At 34.3% G+C, this 26702-nt stretch overlaps 1 protein-coding gene across 2 annotated transcripts in view; it reads right to left on the bottom strand.

Moving 5' to 3' along the window:
• SLC23A2 (solute carrier family 23 member 2) overlaps positions 1-26702 on the bottom strand; it is a 108546-nt gene that overhangs the window by 45581 nt on the left and 36263 nt on the right. For both annotated transcript variants that reach the window (XM_051975458.1, XM_051975457.1), the window contains one exon: positions 10949-11216. In XM_051975458.1, coding sequence (XP_051831418.1) covers positions 10949-11053 — 105 coding nt within the window. In that variant the 5' untranslated portion in view covers positions 11054-11216. The remainder of the gene's footprint in view (positions 1-10948; positions 11217-26702) is intronic.

Below are 26702 nucleotides of genomic sequence, written 5' to 3'. Positions count from 1 at the left end.
TACTAATTTCCAGTTATCCCAGCAGTTTTTATCAAATAATGAAATCTTATCCCAAAATTTAGAATCTTTGGGTTTGTCAAACACTAGATTGCTATAGTTGACTATTCTGTCTTGTGAACCTAACCTTTTCCACTGATCAACTAATCTATTTCTAAGCCAATACCAAATGGTTTTGGTGACTGCTGCTTTATAATATAATTTTAGATCAGGTACAGCTAGACCACCTTCATTTGATTTTTTTTCATTAATTCCCTTGATATTCTCGACTTTTTATTGTTCCATATGAATTTTGTTGTTATTTTTTTCTAAATCATTAAAATATTTTCTTGGAAGTCTGATTGGTATAGCACTAAATAAATAGATTAGTTTAGGGAGTATTGTCATCTTTATTATATTCGCTCGGCCTATCCAAGAGCACTTAATATTTTTCCAGTTATTTAAGTCTGACTTTATTTGTGTGAAAACTTTTTTGTAATTTTGCTCATATAATTCCTGACTTTCCTTTGGTAGGTAGATCCCAGAGTACTCTTGAAAGCTATAAATTGCAGAGGTTTTGATTTTTGTTGTTGAGGGTGTTCCTCCTAGGGAGAGTCCCATATTGATAAGCATACCAGTCTAATTAAAAGAAAAGTGCTCTCTATGTGGCAGGAAAGAAATATTTTTAGTCTCTTTAAGCTTTGTGTCCTATGTTAGCTTATATCTTTTTATCATTATTTAAAATTAAATTTTCTGCTTTCAATCTGTACCCTAAGTCAAGCACTTCTGTCAGGAAGTGAATAACATGCTTAATTCTCATTCTTCTCCAATCATGATTAGTCATTGAGTTGATCAGAATTTTCCAGATTTGCTTGTTTCTGTTGTATAAATTGTTGTTATTTTTATTTATTCTTTATATTGCTACAAAAATATTTGAAGATGTTATTATTATTATTAAAAAAAATTAAGGCAAAAGATAACCTATTTTTACCTTAACAAGAGAATCAACTTGCATTGGGAAGACTCTTAGAGTTCTTGGCCAAGGACAAACAAAAACTACCTCCCATTGACAAGAGGTACAATGAAAGAAAATACATTTTTTGACCTTGTTAAGATACATAATGAGATATTCAATAAATGCCTATCAACTGTCATTCTAGAAAACTATAATGCAATTTTTTTGTGGCTCCTATCAATTTTGAATGTACAGTGAACACTCTTAGAAGAGGAAGCAAATATAAAATCTTAGAAGCAAATAATTTCACACTGTAAAGAAACCAAATTTACAACCTATTTTTAAAATGTTCTACCACTAAGTAACTAGGCACCTTTCAACAAATCATGATGAAATCTGGAAGGTTTCATCTGGAAGACCTTTATTTATCTTTTCAGAATAAATTCAGAATAAATGAAATGAAAATATTTGAAAAAATTAAGAAATTACAACCTGATATTAAGAGATAATAAGTCACATTTTTGTTAATACTTCCTGAATTTAAAATTTTTTCCATTCATGACCCCTTTGTATGAGAAATTTACATGATCCCATGTGTATGTGTATGTGTGTATGGATACATGTATTTATCTGTTTTGCAGCCTCCACATTCAACTATTATGACCCTATATGGGGTCTTCAACTACAGTTTAAGAAGCCAGGCTTTATAACACCCCTGTCAGGTACACATAGAGAAATGAAAAAGACTCGATACCAAGGATACACAGCCAATTAGACACCAAAGCAAGCACAGAATTCAGGTCTCCTGAATCCAGTTCTGTGTTCTGTCCATTATATAGTTCTACCCATCTCTTTAATGTACTCCCAACTTTTTCCAAAATCTTTATCAAAGATTAACAGCTGGAAGGGCACTCAACACAATTAATCAACAAACCTTTAAGTGATTACTATGTGCAAAGATCTAGACTAAGTGTTGGGGACACTGAAGAAAAGCAAAAACAATTCCTGGCTCCAGGAAGTGACATTCTAGCATGGACCCAGGATACACATAAACATAAACACACAAAATACACATAAAACAAATACAAATTAACCTCACAAAGGAAAGTATTGATACATTGGGGGATCAGAAAACAGGAAAAGCTTGCACTCAGAGATACATCTTTCAGGGAACCAGATTCTCAAAGAGGCTAAGGTTTTGTGATCCTCACTAAAGTGAGTAAGGTGATGAAGGATAGAGCCAGTATGTAAAGAATTTTTAATCCCTAATTTATTTTTGATTTGATCCTAAATTTATATTTGATCCTAAAGGCAATAGGAAACTGCAGGAATTTATTGAATAGGGGTTAACATGGTCAAACTGGATTTGGAGATCCAAAAGAGGAATCCAAAAAAGAAAGGATAGTCAACAACTGCCAGTGTTGCAGAGCTTAAGGAAGAGAACTGAGGAAAATGTCACCTGATTTGAAAATTAAGGAATTACTAGTAGTTTTAGAAAGAGCAGTTTCAGTCAATTCATGGTTTTTTGGAAAAAGCTAGAAATCAATAAACAGCATCAATTTCAAGATACTTTTTAGAGGAAAAGAAAATTCAGTAGTCCCTGTCCCAAAGAAGCTTACATTTGTTTGAGAAAGAGGGAGATGACTAACAAGCATACATAGTAATTTGAGGGGAAAGGACATTAATAACTTGGAAGGAAGAGCCACAGAGTCTGATGGCAAGTTTTGATATCAAAATTGACATTTTAAGGAAGCTTAGGATTTTGAGGATTGAGGTAAGGAAGAAATACATTTGAGCCTGGGCGATCAGCCTGCACAAACATAGAGGAATGTAATATGAGTTCAGGGAAAAACTGACACATCAGTTTCTCTAGAAATAAGATATACAAAGGGAAGGATTTTTTTTTTTTACATATCCATAAAGAAGATCATATTAACTTCAAAATAAGAAAGAGTACACAGACAGAGATGGCAAGAGAGAAAGAATGAAAATAACAGTGAGGAATCATGAGGTGGCCAATTCTGCCTTCATGGCCCAGTGAGTTAGAAGGGATAAAAGGAGAAACCTCCACTGGAGTGGGACCCGACAATTCTTCTGGATAGACCCAAAGTTTCATGAATGTCAGAAGGTGAAGAGTTCTAGAATAGAGATTCAATGACAAAATTAAAGAGAAAAGTGAAGTTTTTATGGCATTGCTCTCTCCTAGCTCTCCTACTAGACTGTCTTGCTCCCCACTCTGCCCTGCAACCTTGAAGTCAGAGAAACAAGTTTTCATTCTGGATTCTAATTTTTTTTTCTCTCTGCACACACACACTTTTTTCTTGATAAATTCAATGGCTATCATTAATTTAATTATCATTTCTATGCAAATGACTTCCAAGTTCACATTTATAAACCTCTCATCCTGAGTTCCAGTCTTAAATTTCCAACTGGATATGTATATTAAACATTTCAACGGACTCAAAACAGAACTCATTCTCCTCACCACTCCCAATTTCCTAATATTCATGTATCTGTCAAGGATATCACCATCCTTCTAATTACTCAAGTTCATAACCACAGAATCATCTAGGACCCCTCTCATCTAATCAGTTGCCAAGTCTTCTGGATTCTACCTCTATTACATCTGACTTGTCTTAGTAATCTCACAAGCATCACTCTACTTGAGGTTCTCATTATCTCTTGACTAGATTATAGCCTTCCTATATTTGACCTCAACAATTCAATCTATTCTCAACTTCATGCTAGGTGCTACCAAGACAATAATGTATTGTAATATTTCCAAAGCATATGCCTGATCTCATGTGTCATATCTCCTGGCTTTTAAAGCCTCCTTGGCAATTTGACTCCCATTTATCTTCATAGAGTGATCTTCCCTAAGCATTCTAACACAACCTAGTAGGCCTGCTTGCTGCTCCTCATGCATAAGGAGCATCCCCTTTTTCCATTCCTTTACACAGGTTGTCTTCTTTGCCTGGAACATAATGTACTTACATTCCCTCACCTTCATTGCCCTTAGCTCCCTTTAGAGCTCTCCTTAAATGCCCTCCCTAATAAACTACACTTGATTTAGTAAAATGTACTCCCAGCTACTTTATGTGTATTTTGTTTAACTTAAGTGGGTATATATATTGCTTCTCCCAGTAGAAGCTATGTTCCTGAAGGGAAAAGTTTCATTATTGCCTTGTTAGCACCTAGCATCTAGTATCACTTATTGAAAATGAGTGCTTAAAAATAAAAAATGAGTACTTAGTAAATGCTTTCTGAACAAGTAACTGAAGGAGTGGGATGAGATAATAGAGATGATAGTACAAAGAAAAGTGGGGAGAATGTTTTAATTTGTTTTGTTTTAAATCATTATAATTTGAGTGTGTGCGTGCGTGTGTGTGTGTGTGTGTCTGTACTACCTTCAATAAGCCTTCCCTTTCTACCAAAGAGTTAAAAAAAAAAAAAAGAAAAGAAAAGACCAAGTTTGACAATATATGCAATGGTCTATTTCTATCTTAAAATGAAGAGAAGCAAGTATGTTACATTAATAATTACATAATATTCTATTCATTTGTTCTTTTTTCCAAGTATATTGTTATAGTCATTGTGAATGTTGTAAATCTCCCCCAATATTTCTTATTCTTCAAATATTCTTTTACAAGAAATTCAGGTGATCTATTTCAAGATATGTAATGTGGAAATATTTAAAAAACATTCATTAAACAGCCATTATATGCCAGGTACAGTGTATATTCAAATGTGAAACTAAAAGATGCTAACTTTCCTTAAACAACACTACAAGTAAAATTCTTTGTTTAAAAACATCAACAAATTAAACTTATTATTTTGGGTAACATAAAGGGCACTGAACTATTATGTAAAACAATGGGAAGCCAATTCTTACTAATAATAATAGTTACTAGGATTTATATAGCACCTGTACTCTGTGAAAAGCATTAGTCTAAGTGTTTTATATCCAGCATCCTTCAGGTACTTTTTAGATTCAAGTTTACCACCTTCAGAACTAATATGCTTGTTATCCTTCTAATTCATTCTCCACAGAGCTGTCAAAGTGATATTCCCAAAGCATACAGGTCTGACAGTATCACTCCCCTACAAATACTAACTGTTCTGGCAAGAAAGCCTTTCAGAATCTGCTTCCTGCCCGGTGTTCTGGTCTTGTTTCACATTACTACTTTTACAGAACTCTATGGTGTAGCCAAGCTCACTTTTCTCCTGTTTTTTTTTTTTTTTAATTGTGCACAACATTCTTACTCCTGCCCTGATACTTATAGCATGCTCATCTCAAAATTCCTAGCTTTCTCCAAAGATTAGCTCAAGCACCACCTTCTCCATAACACTTCCCAGGTTTCTCTAGCTAATCTGTTTTCCCTGTATGTACACAGTCACACACAGTACACATATATGTACACATAGACAATGTTTTCCTCTAACTATAAGAGGGCTGAGAAGAGAGGTTTCCTTTTCTTTTTCAGCTCCAGAACTTAGAACAAAGCTACTTAGCTGGTCCTTAATAAAAGCTTTTGGATGAATGCAAAATTCAATACTGATAAATACACTATTCTTATATAATATATAGTCAAAATTATTAATCTACTGTTATGCAGAAATTATAAAATCAGGAATGAATTTTAAGAGGAAAATATTTTGGAATTTTTTAATGCATTAAGGGCTTTGGTTGATGATCTAAGGCAGAGCATTTAATCATACAAAGAATTCAGCATTTCGTATTTCCTTTAAAAAGGAGACTGGTTTTTTTTGTTTTTGTTTTTGTTTTTGTTTTTTACCAATCCATGATTTAACTTCTTTCCTCTATAATTCAAAAGGAAAAAAATTGTTAAGTGATTTATCACAAATCCTGTCATTTCTCTGAAATTAAAAAAAAAAACCATACATATCCTTTCCTATATTCTATACCCTTTTAGGTTTTGATATTTGTCATTATTATCCACTATGATCTTCCCACTACTTACCTCACTCCCTTTCCATTTCTCCATCAGTCCTCAGGGTTCTACTTCTTGTAATCCTTAGCCTAGTTTCCTGAGGGCCGAATCACTGTGCTCTTTCAATAAGTACTCTGAGCTCCTCCTAAACCTCTCTCTTTTAAAGTTCTACAATCCGAAGTCCCACCTACAATTAGACTTTCTTTCCCACAGTTAATTATGTGGCTCCTCCCAAATCTGGAATATTGGGTTTTACTATTTTCTTTTAAGTCTCTTTATCGTGCTTATAATTAGTCTTTCTATATAGCAGATATTTCTTCATTTCTTTCTTAGTCTTGATTCTCCCATTGCAATCACCTAATCAAATAACTATTTCAAACCTAGCTGCTGCTATCTTAGTATTCCTGTTTTAGAATTTAAAAATTAGAACATTATTTTCACTCCTAAAAAACACCAAATTCTTTCCTCATATTCAAATCTATTTCATTTGTTTTCTAGATTATACAATCACCTTCAGTTTTAAGCATCAGTTTACAACAAAAGGAAAAGTCCAAATATAAATGAAGAAGGGAGAGGAAATTAAACCAAGTGTTCTTTGACGAACTCCAAATTTCTACCAGTTATGGTCTATATAAGATTTTAGAAAACTTATGGTTTCAAAATAAGAACAATAAACAAAGGTCAAAATTTTATAATTTTCTCCCTAAATACAGAGGAAAAAAATCTGAGCAGTCAAATTCTTTCATCTGAAGTTACAATAAACTGGCAACTAATAAAGAAAATATTTAGCTTCTTTTACTACTTTCAACAAAGTTAATTATTATGCCTGAACATGGAACCACTCTTTATCAAAAGATGAGATTTGGAAATTATTTCCATGCTCAAAGATGCCAAAGCAAATGGTCTAGATGCCTCATATCGCCCAGCTTGAAAACCCCCAGCCGCATTAAAATGTGAAATTTTCAGGTTCATTAAATGAGACTTTTGGAGGATGGAATTTTAAAAAAGGATTACTTACAACTATGGCTTTATCTTTAAGGAAAGATTCTTATGTTTTTCAATTCAACATCTTTAGTACTGTGGAATTCTTTTTTTAAATTGTAACTTCTTGTTTTTAAAATATATACATGGATTATTTTCAACATTTACCCCTACAAAACCCTGTCTTTTAATTTTTTTTCCTCCTTTCCCTCTCCCCCTCCACTAATTGGCAAATGATCAAAGTTAGACGTGTGCAATTCCTCTAAACATATTTCCACAAATATCATGCTGCACAAGAAAAATCAGATCAAAAAGAAAAAAAAAAGGAGAAAGAAAACAAAGTAATACTGCAGAATTCTTAACAAAGATATAAAATATATTAAGAAAACCTCAAACTAATAAGTTCAATGATATTAAAATTAGTGGCACTGCCTAACAGAAAGAGTTACCAGTAGATCAGAAGTTAGAACTAATTTTAAGTACTAGCTATATCACTCATTAGCTGTGAATGGACACCTTTTAATACAATGAATATAATATTGTTTCCAACTGTCATCTCAAAAAATTATTATGAATAATATGATTTATAAAATCCATAGTGCTATTATACAAATATGAATTTTACTTAATACCACTAGATATATTTTCTTCTGTAAACCATCCTTTTCACTGTTTTCATTTTTCATTTGATTAGGCTAAACCCTCCCAAATTCACTTTTTATACCACTCTAAGCATATGGTACATACCCCCCCCATACATACACATATTTTCTCTCTCTCTCTCTCTCTCTCTCTCTCTCTCTCTCTCTCTCTCTCACACACACACACACACACACACACACACACTCACACTCTCTCTCTCTCTCTCTCTTCTCCATTAAATAAGCTGTTTTCCTCCAAAGCAAAGGTATAAATAATCCTAGACAAACGGTTTTTAAAGGTGGGGGAAGTAAAAGCTTAAGCAATTTAAAAATATTTCCTCAAACCTGGAGTTCAATAAAATACTGACCTTGCTCAAACAAACAGTGGATTGTATTACATATCTGTGCCTATGCCAGTATTCATTTAGTTCAGGATATTAACTTGGTTTCTTTTGGAGGCCCAACAGGTTCAAACAGTCAATAAGATACTAATCCATACACTGGAACTGCACAGTTTACAGGTTATCTTTTCCTGGCGGTACTTTACTGAAAGCATTATAGCTCTTCAACAATTTCTACTATGTTATTTGTTCTAATTTATTGCTATCTTTCAGTCACATGAATTCCAAAATCTACCATTTACTTCCTTCAAAAATAGATGACAGGTTTATTTTAACATGATTTACCTGAAGGTTAAAGATTCTATTTTCCCTATTCTGCTATTATGACCATGGATTCTAATTTCTACAATTATATATAACAATGCTTTTTCAAAGACTACTTGCTTTCCTCTCATTATATTCTAACTTAGAGAGTTACTAGACAATGAACACTAGATTCAACCCCCATGTATTTCTAGAAGACACAACTTTTGACTATAAGAAATTACAGAAAATAACTACTGCTTATTTCAAAGGACCTGTGAGTTCATCCTGAAAAGTTCCACTTGAAGAAGTGGGATGGTGAAACATGCTTATTCCTTTGTTCTTCCTCCAGCTCAGTTCCTGAATATACCAGTTCTAACACTGACTACCCATGTTACTCTGAACAAGTCATTTAACTTCTCAGTGTTTGCAGCCAAAACTCTTTTTAATTTTTAACCTACTAAGCACTTACTATTGTTATTGTTATTCCTTCTTGAAAAGGATGATGGTATCAGGGAGATGATAACATGACATGCAAGTGAATTATGTGGGGAGAGCTGGGCAAGGTCACCTGCCTCATTTTCCCCTCCAGAGCCATCTGGGCCTAGTAGCCAGATCTAGATCTGATGGCCCTGGATGCAATGGTAGACCCTGGCCTTTTCAAATTAAGGACTTCAACAGGTCTCAGTTTGACTGAGACTGCACCCACTCCGTGATTAAGGTGAGGTGGTGTTTTCATTTTCAAAGAGAGGACCTGGTATCAGGATACTAAGGATCCAGGCACTCTTTAAGATGCTATAGATAAAGAACAAAAATATGAAGTAATCTTTTTTCTCAAGGTTACTGTATTCTACCAGAGAAACACAATATTTACGCAGATAGGTATATACATAATGTGAGAAGGAGAACATTTAAAACTAGAGGAATCAAGAAAAGCTCCCTTTAGGAAGCAGAAGCTTAAGGATTCTAAGAGGAAGGAGGTGAGAGAAAGAAAGGCATCAAGCTCCCATCTGAAAATTTTCAATGATGAAGAATTCACTATCTCCCCAAGCAATTTATCCTACCCTTGAATAGTGCTAATTGTTATGAAGTTTAATCTAATCTTGAGCTCAAATCTGTCTCTCTGGAACTTCAATTGCTCCTGGTTCTGTCTTCTGGGTTGGAGCTGAATGTTTAATTCCTTTTCTACAAGACAATCCTTCAGATACTTAAAGGCTAGTCACAAAGATACAGAACACAGGCTATCATCCATCCATCAAGGCTGTAACATGATGTTTTCATCTCTGCCTCTTTATGTCTTACTTCCTTCAAATCTCAAATCAAACATCAACATCTACACAAGGATTTTCATGATTCTCCCTTGTTCCAGCTACTAATGCTTCTCTCAACCCTTCAAAAATCAACTGCATTTATTTTACATATAGCTATATATTTACAGTTGTGTTCTTTCACTAAAACATAAGCCTTCTTTAGGGCAGGAACTATTTCAGTTTTGTCTTTATATCCCCAATACCCCTGCATACTGCCTGTCACACAACAGGTACTTAAATTCTTGTTGATAGTTTCCATTCTATTGTGGACATTCTTATCTTCAGACCGAAAATATATGCTTCATTCTAATTCCATTTCATTTTTTATCATGTTTTCACTAAAAAGGCTTTGAGGGTGACAATTCATTGGTCTTTAGTGATATTTCTGCTCTCTATTTTATAACTTTAATGTAATTGCAGAACTGTTGTTTCCTTCTTATATTCCACTCCCCCCCATCCCACCAGTTCTCAAGTTCTACATTAAGTCTGAGTATGACATTGTATGGTTAAAATATTAATAGGATCCATGATTTCATCAATGTGGGTATTCCCTCCAACAATTGTGCTCACATCTCCTCTTAATATAGTATTATTAGATTCTTCATGAGTATTTTTACTTCCTAGCCAACTTCTGGAGAAAATAACAAGATCACATTTTAAATCAATTAGTAATTAAAGGTATAATAAGGTAAAGGAAAAGCAAAAATACAAAAACAAGTTCAAGTACTAAAGGTTATTTCCAAGCATTTTTAAATACAGAGCTATGACCATATTACTAAAGCTAATGCCACATTATTTTATAAGGCACTCTAAAGTGTTGTTATGCTTGATATTAACCACATCAGATATAATAATGACTGACAATCTTGCACAGGAAAATCTTCACTGGTATAAAAGGCAATACCAGAGAAATCTTAAGGCAAACCACTAAAGCGATTTTAAGAACATAACCACTTAAAGGTAATTTTAAACCACCCAGATTATCCTGCATCTTGAAAATAATGTTGGTATTATGTATAATACATCAAGGTAATCTATCATATCTGGTTGATATCACTTATTCAGATAAAATTATTTCACCTTTAATTATGAACATTTGTATTCTGAACAATGATATCCATTCATTTCCTTACTTGTAGTTCAAGTACAAAAGTTGAGTAATATCCTATCAACATTTTTACTGATAAATTTAAGCCTCAATTTTTCCACACTGTAACCTAACTACCTCTAAGTTTTTAATGATAATACATTAATAATGCCTCCTTCCGGAATTTAATTCCCAAAAAGCATTTTTGTAGGTAAAATTCCCAATAAACACATTTTATAAGTAAAACAGGGCTAAAAAGGAAAAGTCCAAAATTAACCACCAATACCAAAGCAATTGTCATAATCAAAAACAGCACTCTCTTCTTTCAATGACTTATCCTTAGATGAAAATGCAATTATTCGAGATATTATATTGATTAAATACTGAAACTAGTACTGTTACCGGAAGAGTGAAGAAAGCAGGATGCTTTGTTTCATCTTCATATTTGCCCTCAGTAGAGCTTCCAGTTTCTACTGACTTTGATGTGGTGTTTTTGCCAATACCCATTATTAAGAAAAATAAATGTTTGCAGAGCAGCTTGGTTCCAGAAGATAGAGCTGTAGGGTAACTATATAAGGAGTATGATAGATTCAAACAGCAGCTCTTCCAAAGTCTGAATCACTAAGTCCTCAGAGAAGCATCCCGTTCCATTAGCACTACTTCTTAGGACCTAGAAGAGGAAGAAAAGAAGTCAAATATGCAGAAATATTCAGAAATATAAAGTTCAGTAGTTCAGAAAATAAAAATTGCATATTTATGTACTTAGAAGAGTATCTAATATTTGGAAATGTAATGGAAAAACTCTATGGGAAATATGGCATAGATAATTCAAAATAGCAAATAATGAACAAACATGTATTATACTTTGTCATAATCTCATATTGATAATTACATTTGATGTAGACTAATATTAAAATTAACCCTGTAATAAAACTACATGAACACAGCAATATTCAGTTTGGAAAGGGAAATGCTATTCTGCCTAAAATCTTGTTTTTCCCAACTTCCTAGGCATTGAATTAACATCAAAAATCATAGTAGGACTCTGTGGAAGATTTTAAATCCACTTATGATCTATCTTCAGGGTCTCCTTGTGAACCCATCAACACCTATTGATCCAATCTCTGATATCTCAATCCCTCCCCTCCCTTCCCCTTCTTCTCCCTCCCCCCCCCTTCTCCCTTCCTCCCTCCCCCGTCTGTCTTTTTCTCTCTCTCTCTCTCTCTCTCCCCCGTCTCTCTCTTTCTCTCTCTCCCTCCCCTCCCTGACTCTGTCTCTCTCTTTCCCTCTTTCCTCCCTGTCTCCATCTCTCTCCCTCCCCTCTGTCTCTCTCTCTCTTGGTGTGTGTCTGTCACTGTCTATCTTTTTCTCTCTGTGTCTCTGTCTCTCATTGCCTAATTTAATTTCCCACTACCACTGTACTCTTTCAACCTCTTTTATGGACTTACTGGGACAGCCTTCTCACTCGCCTCCCCTGGCTACTATACCTCAGTATTTTATTTCATCCCAATCCAGTCTACATATTCTGGAGAATCTGAGTTCAAATTTGGCCTCAGGCACTTAACACTTACTAGCTACGGTGACCCTGGGCAAGGCACTTAATCCCAATTGCCAGCAAAATAAACAAACAAAACCCCAAACCTTTTGCTTCCTCCAGAGTGTAGTGATTAAGGAGGAAGAGATTATTCTCCTCTCAACTTCTCTTAACAAAAGCATGTTTTAGTAGTGCCAACTAGCCCAGAAAGAGATGGTATACCCAAGAGAGAATAGACCCAAAGAGTTTGGCTAAACAAGTTGTCCAACAAAAATCATGACCAGAGAGTACATGACAAGAATACAGAACAAAAAAGACACCAAGAACACCAGAATACAACCCTGAAGGCGTGCGTTGCCTTGAGCTTTTGTGTTTTTTTACTGTACTATTGTTGTGTATACTCATCTCTGCACGCTGAGTGGTGGCAATACTTGCTATTACTGTTCAACCTATGATTTTCATCAAAACAATGTTCTACCAAAAAAATGAAATAAGTGGTTATGTGGCAACAAGAACAGAAAACTCAAGATAGTCTATTTATTGTTCCAAAAGGGCAAAAAAGGTTTCCAACACATTAGATTTATAATTTGAGGTGATTCTCTGAGAAGGAATGGAAAGGAAAAACACAGGTTAAAGAGGCATAGACAAAGAAGCATCTATATCTTTGGAGGGAATGCCACATTGATGAAATCAATTTTCAATCTAATATTTTGAGTAAAGAAAAAGCTTCATGACAATTAGCTATGTACAAAAATAAAATAGGTTGACTCAGAAGGAATAGTACACACACACACACACACACACACACACACACACACACACACACACACACTTCAAGTAAAAGCTCAATACTAGTTGGTTATTTCTTTGTAGGGGAGATTTTTGCTCCAGTAGAGGTTGAAGCAAAGGGCCTATAAAAGGTCCTTTCAAATTCTGAAATCCTGTCATTTTGGGATTTAATGTAGTATTTACAATTTACAAGAACCTGAATTAGAATGGTGTCAGTGTCAGAGGAGAGAAGGGAAAATAGTTTAGAAATGTAGAGATAAAATGGACAGGCCTTGGTCGAAGTTCCTCACAACCATCCTATAACAATGTAATACCAGGCTTCACCTTGGCCAACGTCATTTAATTAATTCAATTAAGTAAATGTTTCAGTTTCTACACAATAGACATCATACTAAGTTATTAGGGATTCAAAGACAAATCTACAATGTCTACCTTCATAGAGTATAATACTCTATTCGGATTGGGGTAGGGAATGATAAATAGAGAAAAATATATGTTCTATCTACAGATTTATTTAATAATGCAAGGTAGGAGGTAAAGGAGAGATCAAAATAAAGTGCTCTAGGAAAATTTCAAAGCATTTTCTGTCTTTAAATATCTGAAAGGTTGTTATATAGAAGTTAAGATAACATATGCATTGAGCATAGCTGCAGAATGTAGAACAAGACCAATGGAAAGAAATTAAAGGGAAGGCAAGAATATCACTTCTCTGTTTAAGAATTATGAAATTCCCTTATCTGATAATAAGCTTTTGGTGTTTACCTCTCCCCTCCAACTTCCTTTAACCCTGTTCTTCATCTACACTATGACCTCTAATTCCTTGACCCTTTAATTCTCTCCCAAGTCTCCCCTGCACTAGCCATTCTCTCATCTTCTCTCCATTTTAACTTACTTCTTGGTGAACCAATTCAATTCTAAGTCCCCTTTATGCACCAATTACTCCCAGTTAAGCTTCAGTCTTGTATTACTCACACCATTCATTGATTTCACTCTTATACACGATTCTAAATGAAAATGAAGAAAAGTATGCCACTATTCTGACTGGGTCCCCTACAAATTTATGTTACACAACCTCAACTGGGCCCTTAGGCAATTCTACTTTGCATTAAATTTGACAAAACTCACTGTCCCATTCTGCAGTGTTTCTTCCAAAACTTTGCAGACCTCTTCAAATCTTCCATGACCTTCCCCCCCTCCTTTCTGCTTAGAACTTTGCCTTATATTTTACAGAAAGAAAAAAATTGAGATCACACACTGTAAACTCCCTCTTCTCTCCCATTATCTCCTATCATCATGTGCCTTCTGCTTTATTCTTTACCAAAACACTTTATTCTTTACCAAAGTTAATCCTCTATTTGTTCAAGGGGTCCCATCTCCCCCCCCCCCAACTCCCCCTCTGGAACACCAACAATAGGCTGTCCCCTCTCTGTCATCCTCACTGTTTCACTGACTTTCAATCTCTCCCTCTCTACTGGCTCAGTTCCTCCTGCCTACAAACATGCCCATGTCAGCCCTATCCTGAAAAAACTTCCCTCCCGATATCCTACATCTCTTCTGCCCTTTGTAACTAACCTCAAAAAATGCCATCTATAATAGGTCCCTACAAAAGTTGTTCTCTCTCTCATCTTAATACCTTATTACTCTGGCTAGTGAAATAAATATTCATATTTACCATTTCACCAAAACTCCTACCTCCAAAGTTGCTAATGATGATCTCTTAGTCACCAAATCCAAAGGCTTTTTCTCAACCTTCTTTTTGACCTTTCAGTAGTCTTGACCCCACACTATGGGCTATCACTTGGATGTAAATTGTGTCCCCTTTAACCTTTGGGGGGCCCCTGAAATTGTGTCCCCTTTAATCTATGGGGGAAGATTTCAAACTCTCCTCTAAAAGGGGCCACACTCTTCTGTCCATAAGAGCAACATCCAGATAAATAATCTCATTCAGTTTTGAATTGAGTTGAATTGAAAATCAATCTCTTAGATTCATCCAGAGATTAGCCGCCCCCCCCCCCCACTGGGGGCCAAGAATCAAATCAGCCCCAATATATCTAGCGCTGTATGCCCAGACTTCTTTGCAGAAGTCCTAACAGGATTTCACCCACTGATGAAAATATTTTCTTCTCAGTGTTAACCCACCTTTGCTAATTCCTAATCAGGAGCTATTTGCCCTTTTGGAATTAGCCCATTGATAAAGATATTTTCTTCTCAGTATAAGTCCACTTTGGCAAAACTATCCTGCCAGGATTCTTTGCCCACTAAGAAAGCTGTCTCCTTAGTATAAATAAATCCCCTTTTACCACACAGACTTTGGGTTTCACAAGGGATCTGCTTCATCAACCAGAGGGGATCTCTTATCCTCAATTCTCAAACTTCTCTCTCTCTCTCTCTCTCTCTCTCTCTCTCTCTCTTTCACACACACACACACACACACACACACAATTTTACATACCCTGCCCTTCTCAGGCACATCATGTCCAATCTTTGGCCAAGGCCTGTCAATTTTACCTCTGCATCTCTCAAATATACTCCTCTTTCTCCTGCACTGACATCATTCTAATGTAAGCTTTCAACACCTCCTATATGGATTATTATAATAGTCTCCTAGTGAGTCAGCCTGCCTCAAGTCTCCACATCAATCTATCCTCCATCCAGACATTATAAAGTGATTTTCCTAAAATACAGGTTTTATTGTGTTATTCCTACTACTTAATAAACTGCAGTGTTCCTTATTGCGTCTTGGAGCAAATGAAAACCGCTGTTTGACATTCAAAGCCTTTTACAATTTAACTTCTGCCTTTCTGATTTTCTTTTTTTCCAGTTCCAGATGTCTGAGAAGTTTTAGAAAGTCAGATGTGCTGCTTCACTCTTACTCTTAGCAGGCTTGTTCACTGGGGCTCATCCAGAGCATCATAATTTAGAGCTGGAAGGGATTTCAGAAGTCACCTATTCCAACTCCCTTCACTTTACAAGAGGAAAATGAGCTTCAAGCATGCTAAGTCATTGGTGCCATTGGTGCCTGTTACACAGGTAGCATCAGAAGTAAGAAGTGAAGGCCAGGCCCTGACTCCAGGGCCAGCATTCTTTCCACTATCACACTATAACATACTGCCAAAACATGGTGGAATCATACAAGAAAACTTCTGGAACTGTTTTCCCCTTTTGATAGATTCCCCTCTTAGGCACATATGGAAAGAAAGTTAAAAGACAGAGACAAAAACTTTATATACATCACAATAACAATTACAAAATAGATACCTACCAATTAAGGAAGAGTTGAGAAAAACAAGAGATGAATAGATTATGTAGAACCATGAAAACAAATGTTTATGACTATTTTGTGACAATATTTTATTTTATAATCCCTAGGCTCAGCACAGAATAGGTGCTTTTAAAAAAATCCTTATTTGACAATATTTAATACTACAAATGCAACACAATTCAGATCAAATGAAATTTCCAATATTTTTTTCTAGAAGACTGATGTTAGAACATGTTTCCTTACTCTCAGTATGACAGACTAAGAATGTAAGTAGGATGAAGCAGATCACAAATAGCTGAGATTCAAGGATCAGAGAGGTGAGGAAAATACACAGCAGGGTTGAGGGTGCGGCAAGACTCCATTATCACACATGAAGTGTTCCACAAAATAGGAGCTTCATTTCTCCAGAATTAAGATTAATTAAGAATTAACTAGGCCTGGTTCTCTTTTTATCTTATACATAATTTAAAATTCAACCAAAAATAGCTTTTTAGAACTACATGATACCTAAAAGCCATGGCTGAAGGATTAGTCCCTGGTCACTAAAGATATAATTTTTATCCCTTTCACCAGAAAAATCACAAAATAAATTCCCAGGTGCTCTCTACTGGATTCTAGCTGCCAACACTTTCTGTTTAGTGGGTTCTTCAAATTCCAGGTCATCAATGAAGAGGATCCAAGCTCCTCTCCTTCCCTTTTGTCTGCCCCCCCCCAACCTTCTCCCCCCCAAAAAAAACAACATCCTAACCTATCAAATTCTCAAAAGAATATTTTATAAAGGCGGAATTTTAAAAAATCATATGAAAGAATAAAGGTCAAAAATCTCAAGGGTAAAGAGGGGGAAAAAAAGTGGGAAAGAAAGGGATTTTTTAAAAGTACTAAATCTCAAAGTAGTGCTACAAAACATTAACCATTAAAATGATTTGGTCCTGGTAAAAAGGGAGAAAGAAATCAGTGCTAAGTGCAACTCGAAGAAATGGCACAATATCTGACAAATACAAAGACTCTAGTTATTGGCAATAGGACTCACATGTAAAAACTTCTGGAAAAACTGAAAATCTGTGATAAAATTACGATTAAGACAAACTTCGCAGCATAACCAAAATACATTCCAAAAGAATACATGACATAGATATGAACGGTTATATTATAAACAAATCAGAGGAACATGGAAAAAATTACCTATAAGATTTGATGGATGGGAGAAAAGTTCATGACTAAAGAAGAAATAAAGATTTAAAGGGGATCACATAATTTGAAATGGATAATTTTAGTAATACAAAATTTAAGTTTTTGCACAAATCTAATGTAGTAAATATTAGAAAGAAAACAATTTAACAGGGGATAAAAATCTTTGCAACAAGTTTCCTGTATAAAGCGTTCATATCCAAGATACAAAAGAAAATTATCCAAATTTATAAGAGTAGGCACCATCAAAGTCAAAGGAGAAGCAATTTTTAAAACTGCTTAAAAGAAATGCAAACCATCAACAACTATATGAAAAAGTGCTCTAAATCACTAATAATTAAAGAAAGTAACTTTGAGGTTACACATAATACCCATCAGAATAACAAGGATTACAAAAAAGAAAAATGACAGATGTTGGTGGGACTGTACAAAGTACAATAATGCACTGTTGATAGAACTGTGAACTGATCTAGCCCTTCTGAAAAACAATTTGGAACTGTGCCCAGAAAGTTACCAAATTGAGCATTTGACTCAGCGATGTCATTACCCTGGGAGAAAAAAATCAGAAAAAAAAGAAAAGGATCCTTACGAACAAAACATTAACAATATCAGTTTTTTGGGGGTAGACAAAATTTTGTCACCAAAATAGTATTCTATTGGGGAGTAACCAACTAAGTTCTAATATATGAATTTAATGGAATTCAATCATTTAATGAAATATAATTATTGTTCCCCAGAAATTATGAAATTAGTAGTTTCAGAAGAAAGTAGGAAGACCATTATGAACCTGATAGGAAGTGAAATGAACAGAACTATGATAACAATTTATACAATAACATCATCATAAAGATAAACTCTAAAACACTTTAAAACTCTGATCAGCATAATGATAAACACTAAGTTCAAAAGAATGAAGATGAAACATACCATTTAACCCACCTCCTGACAGAAAAGTGATAAAACTTAAAATGCAAAAAATATCATGCATTTTGGGGACCACAGTTAATGTGGGAATTTGTTCTGCTGGACTATGGAGAATATCTATGTGCTCTAAGGCTTTCATTTTTCAAGTTTTGTTTTGTTTTGTTTTGTTTTTTTGGTCCAATTTGAGTGAAAGGAGAGACATGGACAACGGAAAGATATTTTTTTTGAATCTCTTTTTCATCGAAAATAAATATTTAGTATAACCTATATCCAATTGCTTGTTCTCTTGGGGATGGGGAAGGTAAGGGAGGGAGAAAAATTTGGAATTCAAAATCTTATAAAAATGAAAAACAAAATACTATCAAGAAAAAAAGGAAAAAATGTTTAAATAAAAACCACAAAAGATATCAATAAAATTTATTTTTAAAAGCCAAAAAAGATGCAGAAGACTTCTGTGAATGAATGGTTTTAAAGTACACTGAAATAAAAATCTCTTTCCTAAAACACAATAAAAACTATTGATTGCTAAACACAATTAAGAGTCAGAAGAGAGCAGCAGGGTTCCTAATTCAATTACTTCCAGCAAGTACTTACTAAAACACTTACTGTTTGACAGATACTATTGGCTAAAACCCACTATATATAAACAAGAATGCTCACTTTGACTACTTCATTTTGATAGTTTTTAGATATCTAGCAATCTTTCAGATACACCAAAATATTTACACCAACAGTTTTTAAGAAAAATAAAATCCAGAAACAAAGTGGGTACAAATCAATCTAATAGCTAAACAAAGATACATAAACATAATGCAATATTAAACAATAACTATAAAAATCATAGAGAAACAAAAGTGCAGAAGATATAAGATGAGAAAGAACCAGCAAAAATTAAACCTAAATGCCGTAAAGTTACAATAACAAAGTTTGGCCCTAAAGAAGAGTTACAAAAATGGCCTTTCCTCCCTGGTGAGGAGCTTGGCTGAACTTTTTTTAATCCTCTTTTTAAATTCTTTGTTAAGTCAAGGGAAGCCAAAGAAAGGATATCCTAGGAAATTAAGATGTCAAAATATACCCTTTGACCCAGCAATGCCACTACTGGTTCTGTATCCCAAGGAAATCATGAAGAAAGGAAAAGGACATGTGCAAAAATGTTTGCAGCAGCTCTTTTTGTGGTAACAAAGAATTGGAAAATGAGTAGATGCCCATCAATTGGGGAACAGCTGAATAAGCTGTGGTATATGAAGTAATGGAATATTATTGTTCCATAAAAATGATGAACAAACTGATTTTAGAAAGGCCTGGAAAGATTTACACAAATTGATGCCCAGTGAAACAAGCAGAACCAGGAATACATTGTACACAATAACATCAAAAATGTGATGATCAACTATGAAAGACTTGGTTTTTCTGAATGGTTCAGTGATCCAAAGCAATCTCAATTGACTTTAGCTGGAAAATGCCATCTACATCCAGAAAAAGAACTAAGGAGAATGAATGTAAATCAACACATGCTATGTTCACTTCTTTCTTTTGTTTGTTTTTTTCTCTCCCATGGTTTTTCCTTTTTGTTCTGATTTTTTCTCTCTCAACATAATTCATTAAACAATATATATATATATATATATACACATAAATATATATGTTTTTACAAGCAAATAAAAAGTCAAAACAAAAATTAAATGAACTTTAAAAAAAATAGTAGCATATCATGAAGATAAAAAAGGAACTAAAATAAATGCCACAAATTAACCTTTCGAAATATTAATAGATGTCACAATTATCTAGAAAATCACACTCATCCAAAAAAAATTAAAGTGTATAAAAATAAGTGTAATAAGGTTTCAAATATATAAAGGTTAAGCCAACTAAATAATTTCTAATCTTCTATGAAAACAAAAACCAAGAAAATACTGTTTTTTATAAAGAAACATCACTCACAATGAAACACATTATATAGCTGGGAATTAACTCCAGACTTGAATATTATTTTATAAAGGTAACTATACTTGGCAAGAAACTGGAAACTGAGTGGACGCCCATTGGTTGGAGAATGGCTGAATAAATTGTGGTATATGAATGTTATGGAATATTATTGTTCTATAAGAAATGATTAGCAAAATGATTCAGAGAAGCCTGGAGAGACTTACAAGAACTGATGCTAAGTGAAATGAGCAGAACCAGGAGATCATTATACATGGCAACAACAAGATCATAGGATGCTCAATTCTGATGGATGAGGCTCTTTTTAACAATGAGATGATTGAAGCCAGTTTCAATGATCTTGTGATGAAGAAAGCCATCTACCCCCACAGAGAAGACTGTGGGAACTGAGTGGGGATCACAGCACAACATTCTCACTCTTTTTGTTGTTGTCTGCTTGCATTTTGTTTTCTTTCTCATTTTTTTTTCCTTTTTGATCTAATTTTTCTTGTGTAGTAAGATAATTGTATAAATATGTATACAAATATTGGATTTAACATATATTTTAACATGTTTAACATATATTGGATTACTTGCCATCTAGGGGAGGGAGGTGAGGGGAAGGAGGGAAAAATCTAAAATACAAGGCTATGCAAGGGTGAATGTTGAAAAATTATCCATGCATATGTTTTGAAAATGAAAGGCTTTAATAAAAAAATTTCAAAAATAAATAAAGATAATTATACAATAGTATAAAATAATTGATGAGGCAGTGAATACTAAAGGATTTATGGATCCAAAAAAATGATAATGTTCCATAAATTAATTCACTAGTTTAATACAACATCTAATGCAAAAAGTGATTTTTAAAAATAAAATTGTAACAAATTCTGCATGAATAAGAGTAGAAGAATTCATGGCAAAAGTATTTCATAGCAGGAAATACAATGAGCTCCTGTCTTCCCAAAATCCTGATGGAGAAACCTAAAAATCACAGTGAATCATTTTTCTAACCTTTATTTTCCTACGGAGATAGAGAGGGTCTGTGAATGCTGAGTTATACAGCACAAAGCATTCCAATGCAGGGAAAGGTTGAGCCCCTAGAGCGGGAAGAGGTCATGGACTCATTTCAAGTATCTTGTATATAGTGAGTGACTAAGTATCAACTGACACCTTTGTTGTCCTCTTACCAGGTCCAGGTCTCATATTCAGGCAAAATGAGGAAAAAACCTGTTCAGAGGTGAGAAATGGCTACCCAGGAGTAAGAAGAAGTAATGGGGCCAGAACCTATGTAACAAGCAAAGACATTCAGAAGCAAGCAATACAGGTGAAGCTCAGATTCCAGGAGCAGAGTCTTGTCTGAAGCCTGTAATGGTATCACCTAAGCAAGAGACCAAAGGCAAGGTTACATTTCTGCCATACACAACTCACAGAAATTTCCAGCTGGCTAATAATGCCTGAGTACAGCAGCAGTTTACTCTTGCTCAAATATAAACTCAGGTCAAGAAGTTACAGACTTAGGACATGAAAGTGAGGGATGAGGAGTAGCAAGGCAGGGTTCAGGCTTTGGCTTGGAAAAGACTACTTTGGAAGAAGGCACACTGCAAGCTTGCAGGTTTAGATCTGTCCCTGAAAACCTGGGATAAAAACAATACTTCTTATCCCCAAGAAAGCAACAACAGGATCAGTCCAGATTTTCCTTCCAGAACTGTACAGAGCCTGGTCCTAATATAAATAGGAGGCTAGAAGAATAAGGCAAGCCAAAAAAAAAAAACAAACAAACAAAAAAAAAAAAAACACAACAACAATCCACTATAAAAAGTTAACATGGTAACAGAGATACTCAAGCATGAACCCAGAAAAAGAGAATGACTCAAAACTCTATAAGCAAAACATTGAAGAAATACACAGCTTGGGAATAAATTCATCTAGAACTATTGTAAAAGATGAAGAAAGAGTTTTCTAAAAGAGTTTTAAAATTATTTTTATAAGTGAGATGATAGTACTAGAGGAAAAAAAAAACTGGAAAAGCAGCAAGAGCTATGGAAGAAAGCACCAGAAAGAGAATTTAGCTTTACATGAGAGGTAAATAACCTTGCCCAAGCAATGAACTCCCTGAAAACTAGATTCAAAGTAAAGGAGGAAAGGAATAAACATTTAATTCCTACTATGCACTAGGCACATAAATGCTGAATCTCACAATAAGGCTGGAAGATAGATGGGCTTATTATTATCATCCCCATTTTACAGTGGATATTTTATAGAAAGGACCAAAAAGTAACCAAAGATTCCATAACAGTAATAACAATAGCTATCATTTATATGATGCAACAAGGTTTACAAAGTGCTTTATAAATTTATCTCATTTTATAAACTTGACCACAGACCTGGGAGGTAGGTACTACTAAAAGATGAGGCTAGAAACTTGCCCAGGCCTAATTTAAATTCGGGTCTTCCTGACTCCAAATCTAGTCTTCTCTCCACAGTATTATCTAACTGCTCTGAGAAAAGAAATAATACAAATAAAATCAAAAGACTGAAAAAAGATTTTTTAAAATGTAAGGAATTCATCATAACCAAAACAGACCTGGAAAACAGGGAGAGAAATAACTTAAGAATCAAAGGACTAGTCCTCAAAACCCTAATCCCCTAAAAAAGGTCATACACACAATATTTCAAGAAATCTTAAAAGAAAACAGCCCATTTATCTCTTAGAACCAGTAGACAAAGTAGAAATAGATTTACTCGTCATTTCCTGAAAGAAACTCCAACATGAAAACTCCCTGGCATATTACAGACAAAATTCAGGTCTGTAGGTCAAAGAGGAAAAAATACTAAAAGGAGTCATTAACAAAGAATTCAAGTATTGAGGAGTCATAGTAAGGATCACACATGACTTAGTAGTCATCACTATAAAAGAATGAAGAGTTTGGAATGATAGTCTAGAAGGCAAATACATAGGCTTTCACCTAAAAGTTACTTACCCAGACAAACTGCATATAATCCTACAGGAGAATATATTGACTTTTAATGAAATATAAAACTTTCAAGCATTCTCAATGAAAGCAGCAAAGTTGAATAGAAAATTTCAAGTCTAAGCTCAGGAATTACAAGAAACACAGAAAGGTAAGTATAAATGAACAATGATAAAGAACTAAATAAGAATATGTTATAATATGTGGAGCTGAAGAAAAAATGAATAATATACTGCATCATTTGATAATTAATACTACTCTATAATCCATCTTTCCCCCATTTTGTCAAAATCTTATCTCTGAGTCTAGCGCTTTTGATAACCTCTCCCAATTGGAATTAAGGAATGCTTATAAAAACATGATCACTTATAGCCCCTTATCCCCTCCCCCCATCTGATTAAAGTGAGATACCAACACCTCCCTTCTGTTTACCCAGTAAATAGTGTGGTCTAGGCCTTCCCAAGGGAATACTCGCTATGATGGTCTCATCAAGCAATTGCATTCCCTAATTGCCAAGAGACAGGAGTGATGGGCCTCACCTGAAGCCCCATTATTCCAAGCTAAAGAGTAATTCTATCATTTGGGTATTACTCCAGTCTCCCAAAGAGGAAATAATAATGAGGAGCCAAGGTAACTCTGAACCCATCTCCTCATTTACAAAGTCTACCTATCACTTTTACCAAAAGCAGTCTAAAGGATGTACTGTTAGACCAAGCAGAAAACACACTTGTCTGTCCTTACTCAGGGTCTCTGATCACTGACAGGGACCACGTGAACCATTGATAGCCTAACTAATTAATCAAGCTCAGGTCCTTGGCTTTTTGGCTGAAATGACCAGCATGACCATTTTATTAAGAGTTTGCATGTTGCTATTAATAATATATTATCTTGCCCTGGAGAAAATTGTCTCAGTCTACCTTTATAGAAATTTTACTCACCACAAAACCCAATCACCATCATTGGTCAGAGATGATATACTTCTATTATGTCTTAATGATCTTAAAAGAAGGAAGGAAAGAAGGGAGAAAAGGAATACTTTGCGGAGGTTAAAGAAAATCACCTCACATACATAATCAGTGACAGCTGACACCAGAACTTCAGTCTCATTGAAATAATCTAAGGCAGGAACACTGCACACACACAAATGAATATAGAAACACATTTCATTTAACAAGGAAATAGGAAAGGGGAGAAGGGAAAATTAAGAGGGAAGGTAATATATTGAGGTAGGAATTAGTTTTAAGGAAAATAAAGCATAGCTAAGGATGTACAAACATTTATAATTTCTTGTGATGGCAAAGAATTGGAACCTGGGGAGATACCCAACAAATGGGGAAGGGCTGAATGGGTTGTAGTCTAAAGATTTGATAGTGCTGCTATGCTATTTAAAAAATGATCAAGGTTGATTTAAAAAATATTTAGCAAGATTTGCTTGAATTAATATGGACTGAATTTAAGATACTCAGGACAATTTTTAGAGTGACAACTATACCACAGGGAAATACAGCTTTGAAGGTCTTAGAAACTGATTCATGTAATAACCAACCATGATTTCTGAGAAGTTAATGCTAAAACATGTAATCTATTTCCTGATAGAGATGAGACTCAGAATGCAGAAATATTATATATATATATATGAATGAGGTTTAAAGTCTTTCTTTCCCTCAGAATGTCCTTAACTCACCTGAATATATAATATATAATAAATATATATGGTTTAAAGTCTTTCCCTCAGGATGTCCTTAACTCACCTGGATATATAAAATTTTATATATATATATGAATGAGTATAAACACACATACTTAAACTTATTTCCCTTTTAGACATAGCTAATGTGTATATTTGTTTTGTTTATTATCTGTCTAGTATACAAACACATATTTGCACAGGATTTTTTTCTTTTATTCTTAAATAGGGACAGGGAGGGGAGAGATAGAAAGCATTCATTTTTGCTGACTGGAAAAAAATAATAAAATAAAAATAAGCAAAGAATAAAAATTAGACCATTAAAACTAAGTAAAAATGACAGTTATAGAATCAAATACATCCAAAAGATTAGTTTTATAAAATTATGGAAAATAAGAACTAAAAAAAATCTTTAGGAAATTATCTTTAGGAAAATTCGATAGCAGTGTGGCCAAAAATAGTAAGAAACATTTTTACTAGGCTTGCTTGTACTACACAAAAAGATTTTTTTTTAATTGAGGGAGGAGGGAAGGAACAATTTGTACCTAAAGATTTATTGTCACTCTTTTTGTAGTACCAAAGAATTGGAAACCAAGGGAAACCATCAACTGAGAAATGGCAGATCAAATTAAAGTAAATGAATATAACAGAAGAGATGGTTTCAGAAAAAAAAACCACCTAAGAAGATTTTCATGAACTGATACAGAGCGAAATAAATAGAACCAAGAAAACAACTTATGCAACAGCAACATTGTAAAGATCTCTGAACAACCACAATCTTAAAGGACTTATGAAGCATGCTATTCAAGTTCTGATATAGAGATGTTAAGACTCAAGAGGCAGAACAAGGAATACATTTTTGTATATGGCTGAAGTGGAAATTAATTTTATTTAATTATATATTCATTATGAGATTTTTTTCCACAATGAGTGAGGAAATAAAAGCTTGTTAAATTAAAAAACCCAATGGCAAAAAGAAAATTATGGTGAACTTAAAATAGTAAGAAAGAAACATACATATGGTTTCTGTGGAAAGAGAAATGAAGATTATTTCTGGGAATGTTTTCTACTTTTGCTTTTTGATCACTGAATCGGTTCATTCATGATCAAAAAGTAAATAAGGTTTTTTTCCCCCCTTAACAGCAAAGTCTCAAAGCATCTTTGTTAAGCTTTGGAGAATCATTTTAGAATTAGAAAGGAGTTCATCTAGTCCAACCTCTTCATTTTAGAGATTAAGGTAACTGAGGCTCAGAGGTGAACTAACTTGCCCCAAGTCACAAAGCAAATTGCCAGAATTGAGAAGAAAACTCAGGTCTCTTTACTCTTAAACTAGGGATATTCCATTCTGTCTCATTTTTGAAGGTTAAAAAAATGAAAAGGAAAGTATTTGGTTGAATGTCAACAAGAAGGATAAAACAAATTCCCCTTCCAAATCCTAATTATTCAAATGATCCATAAGGTTTAAAGTCTTTCCTTCCCTTAGTATGTCTTTATCTCACCTGGATCCATTATAATGTACACTGCTCTTTACTTACCACTTTAACCTTTAATGAACTACCTTTTCTCCCACACTTATAGACTTATATTCCTTGTTCAAAAGCATATCGTCACTCTTCTCTCCCATACTGACTTATAATAATGGAAGCATTTCTCAGCTACTCTCCTGGCTAAACTAACTCTTGACGTTCCTAAACTCTAATAATTTCGCTCATTAGAATGATATACCCTTCACTTAAAACTCTCACCAACATACTAGTTCTTTCTTGCCTAGATTTCAACACACTAATTGGAAGTGATATTGAGAAATAAACTGGACGCCATTTTAAACATTAAAATCTTTTTCACTTTCAGCAATCCATTAAATTTTCTCATTC

The sequence above is a fragment of the Antechinus flavipes genome, chromosome 2 (assembly GCF_016432865.1).
Source record: "Antechinus flavipes isolate AdamAnt ecotype Samford, QLD, Australia chromosome 2, AdamAnt_v2, whole genome shotgun sequence".
In the NCBI taxonomy this organism is placed as follows: Eukaryota; Metazoa; Chordata; class Mammalia; order Dasyuromorphia; family Dasyuridae; genus Antechinus; species Antechinus flavipes.
The sequence above is the reverse complement of the archived record's forward strand: the minus strand, read 5'-3'. Positions and strand labels throughout refer to the sequence as shown.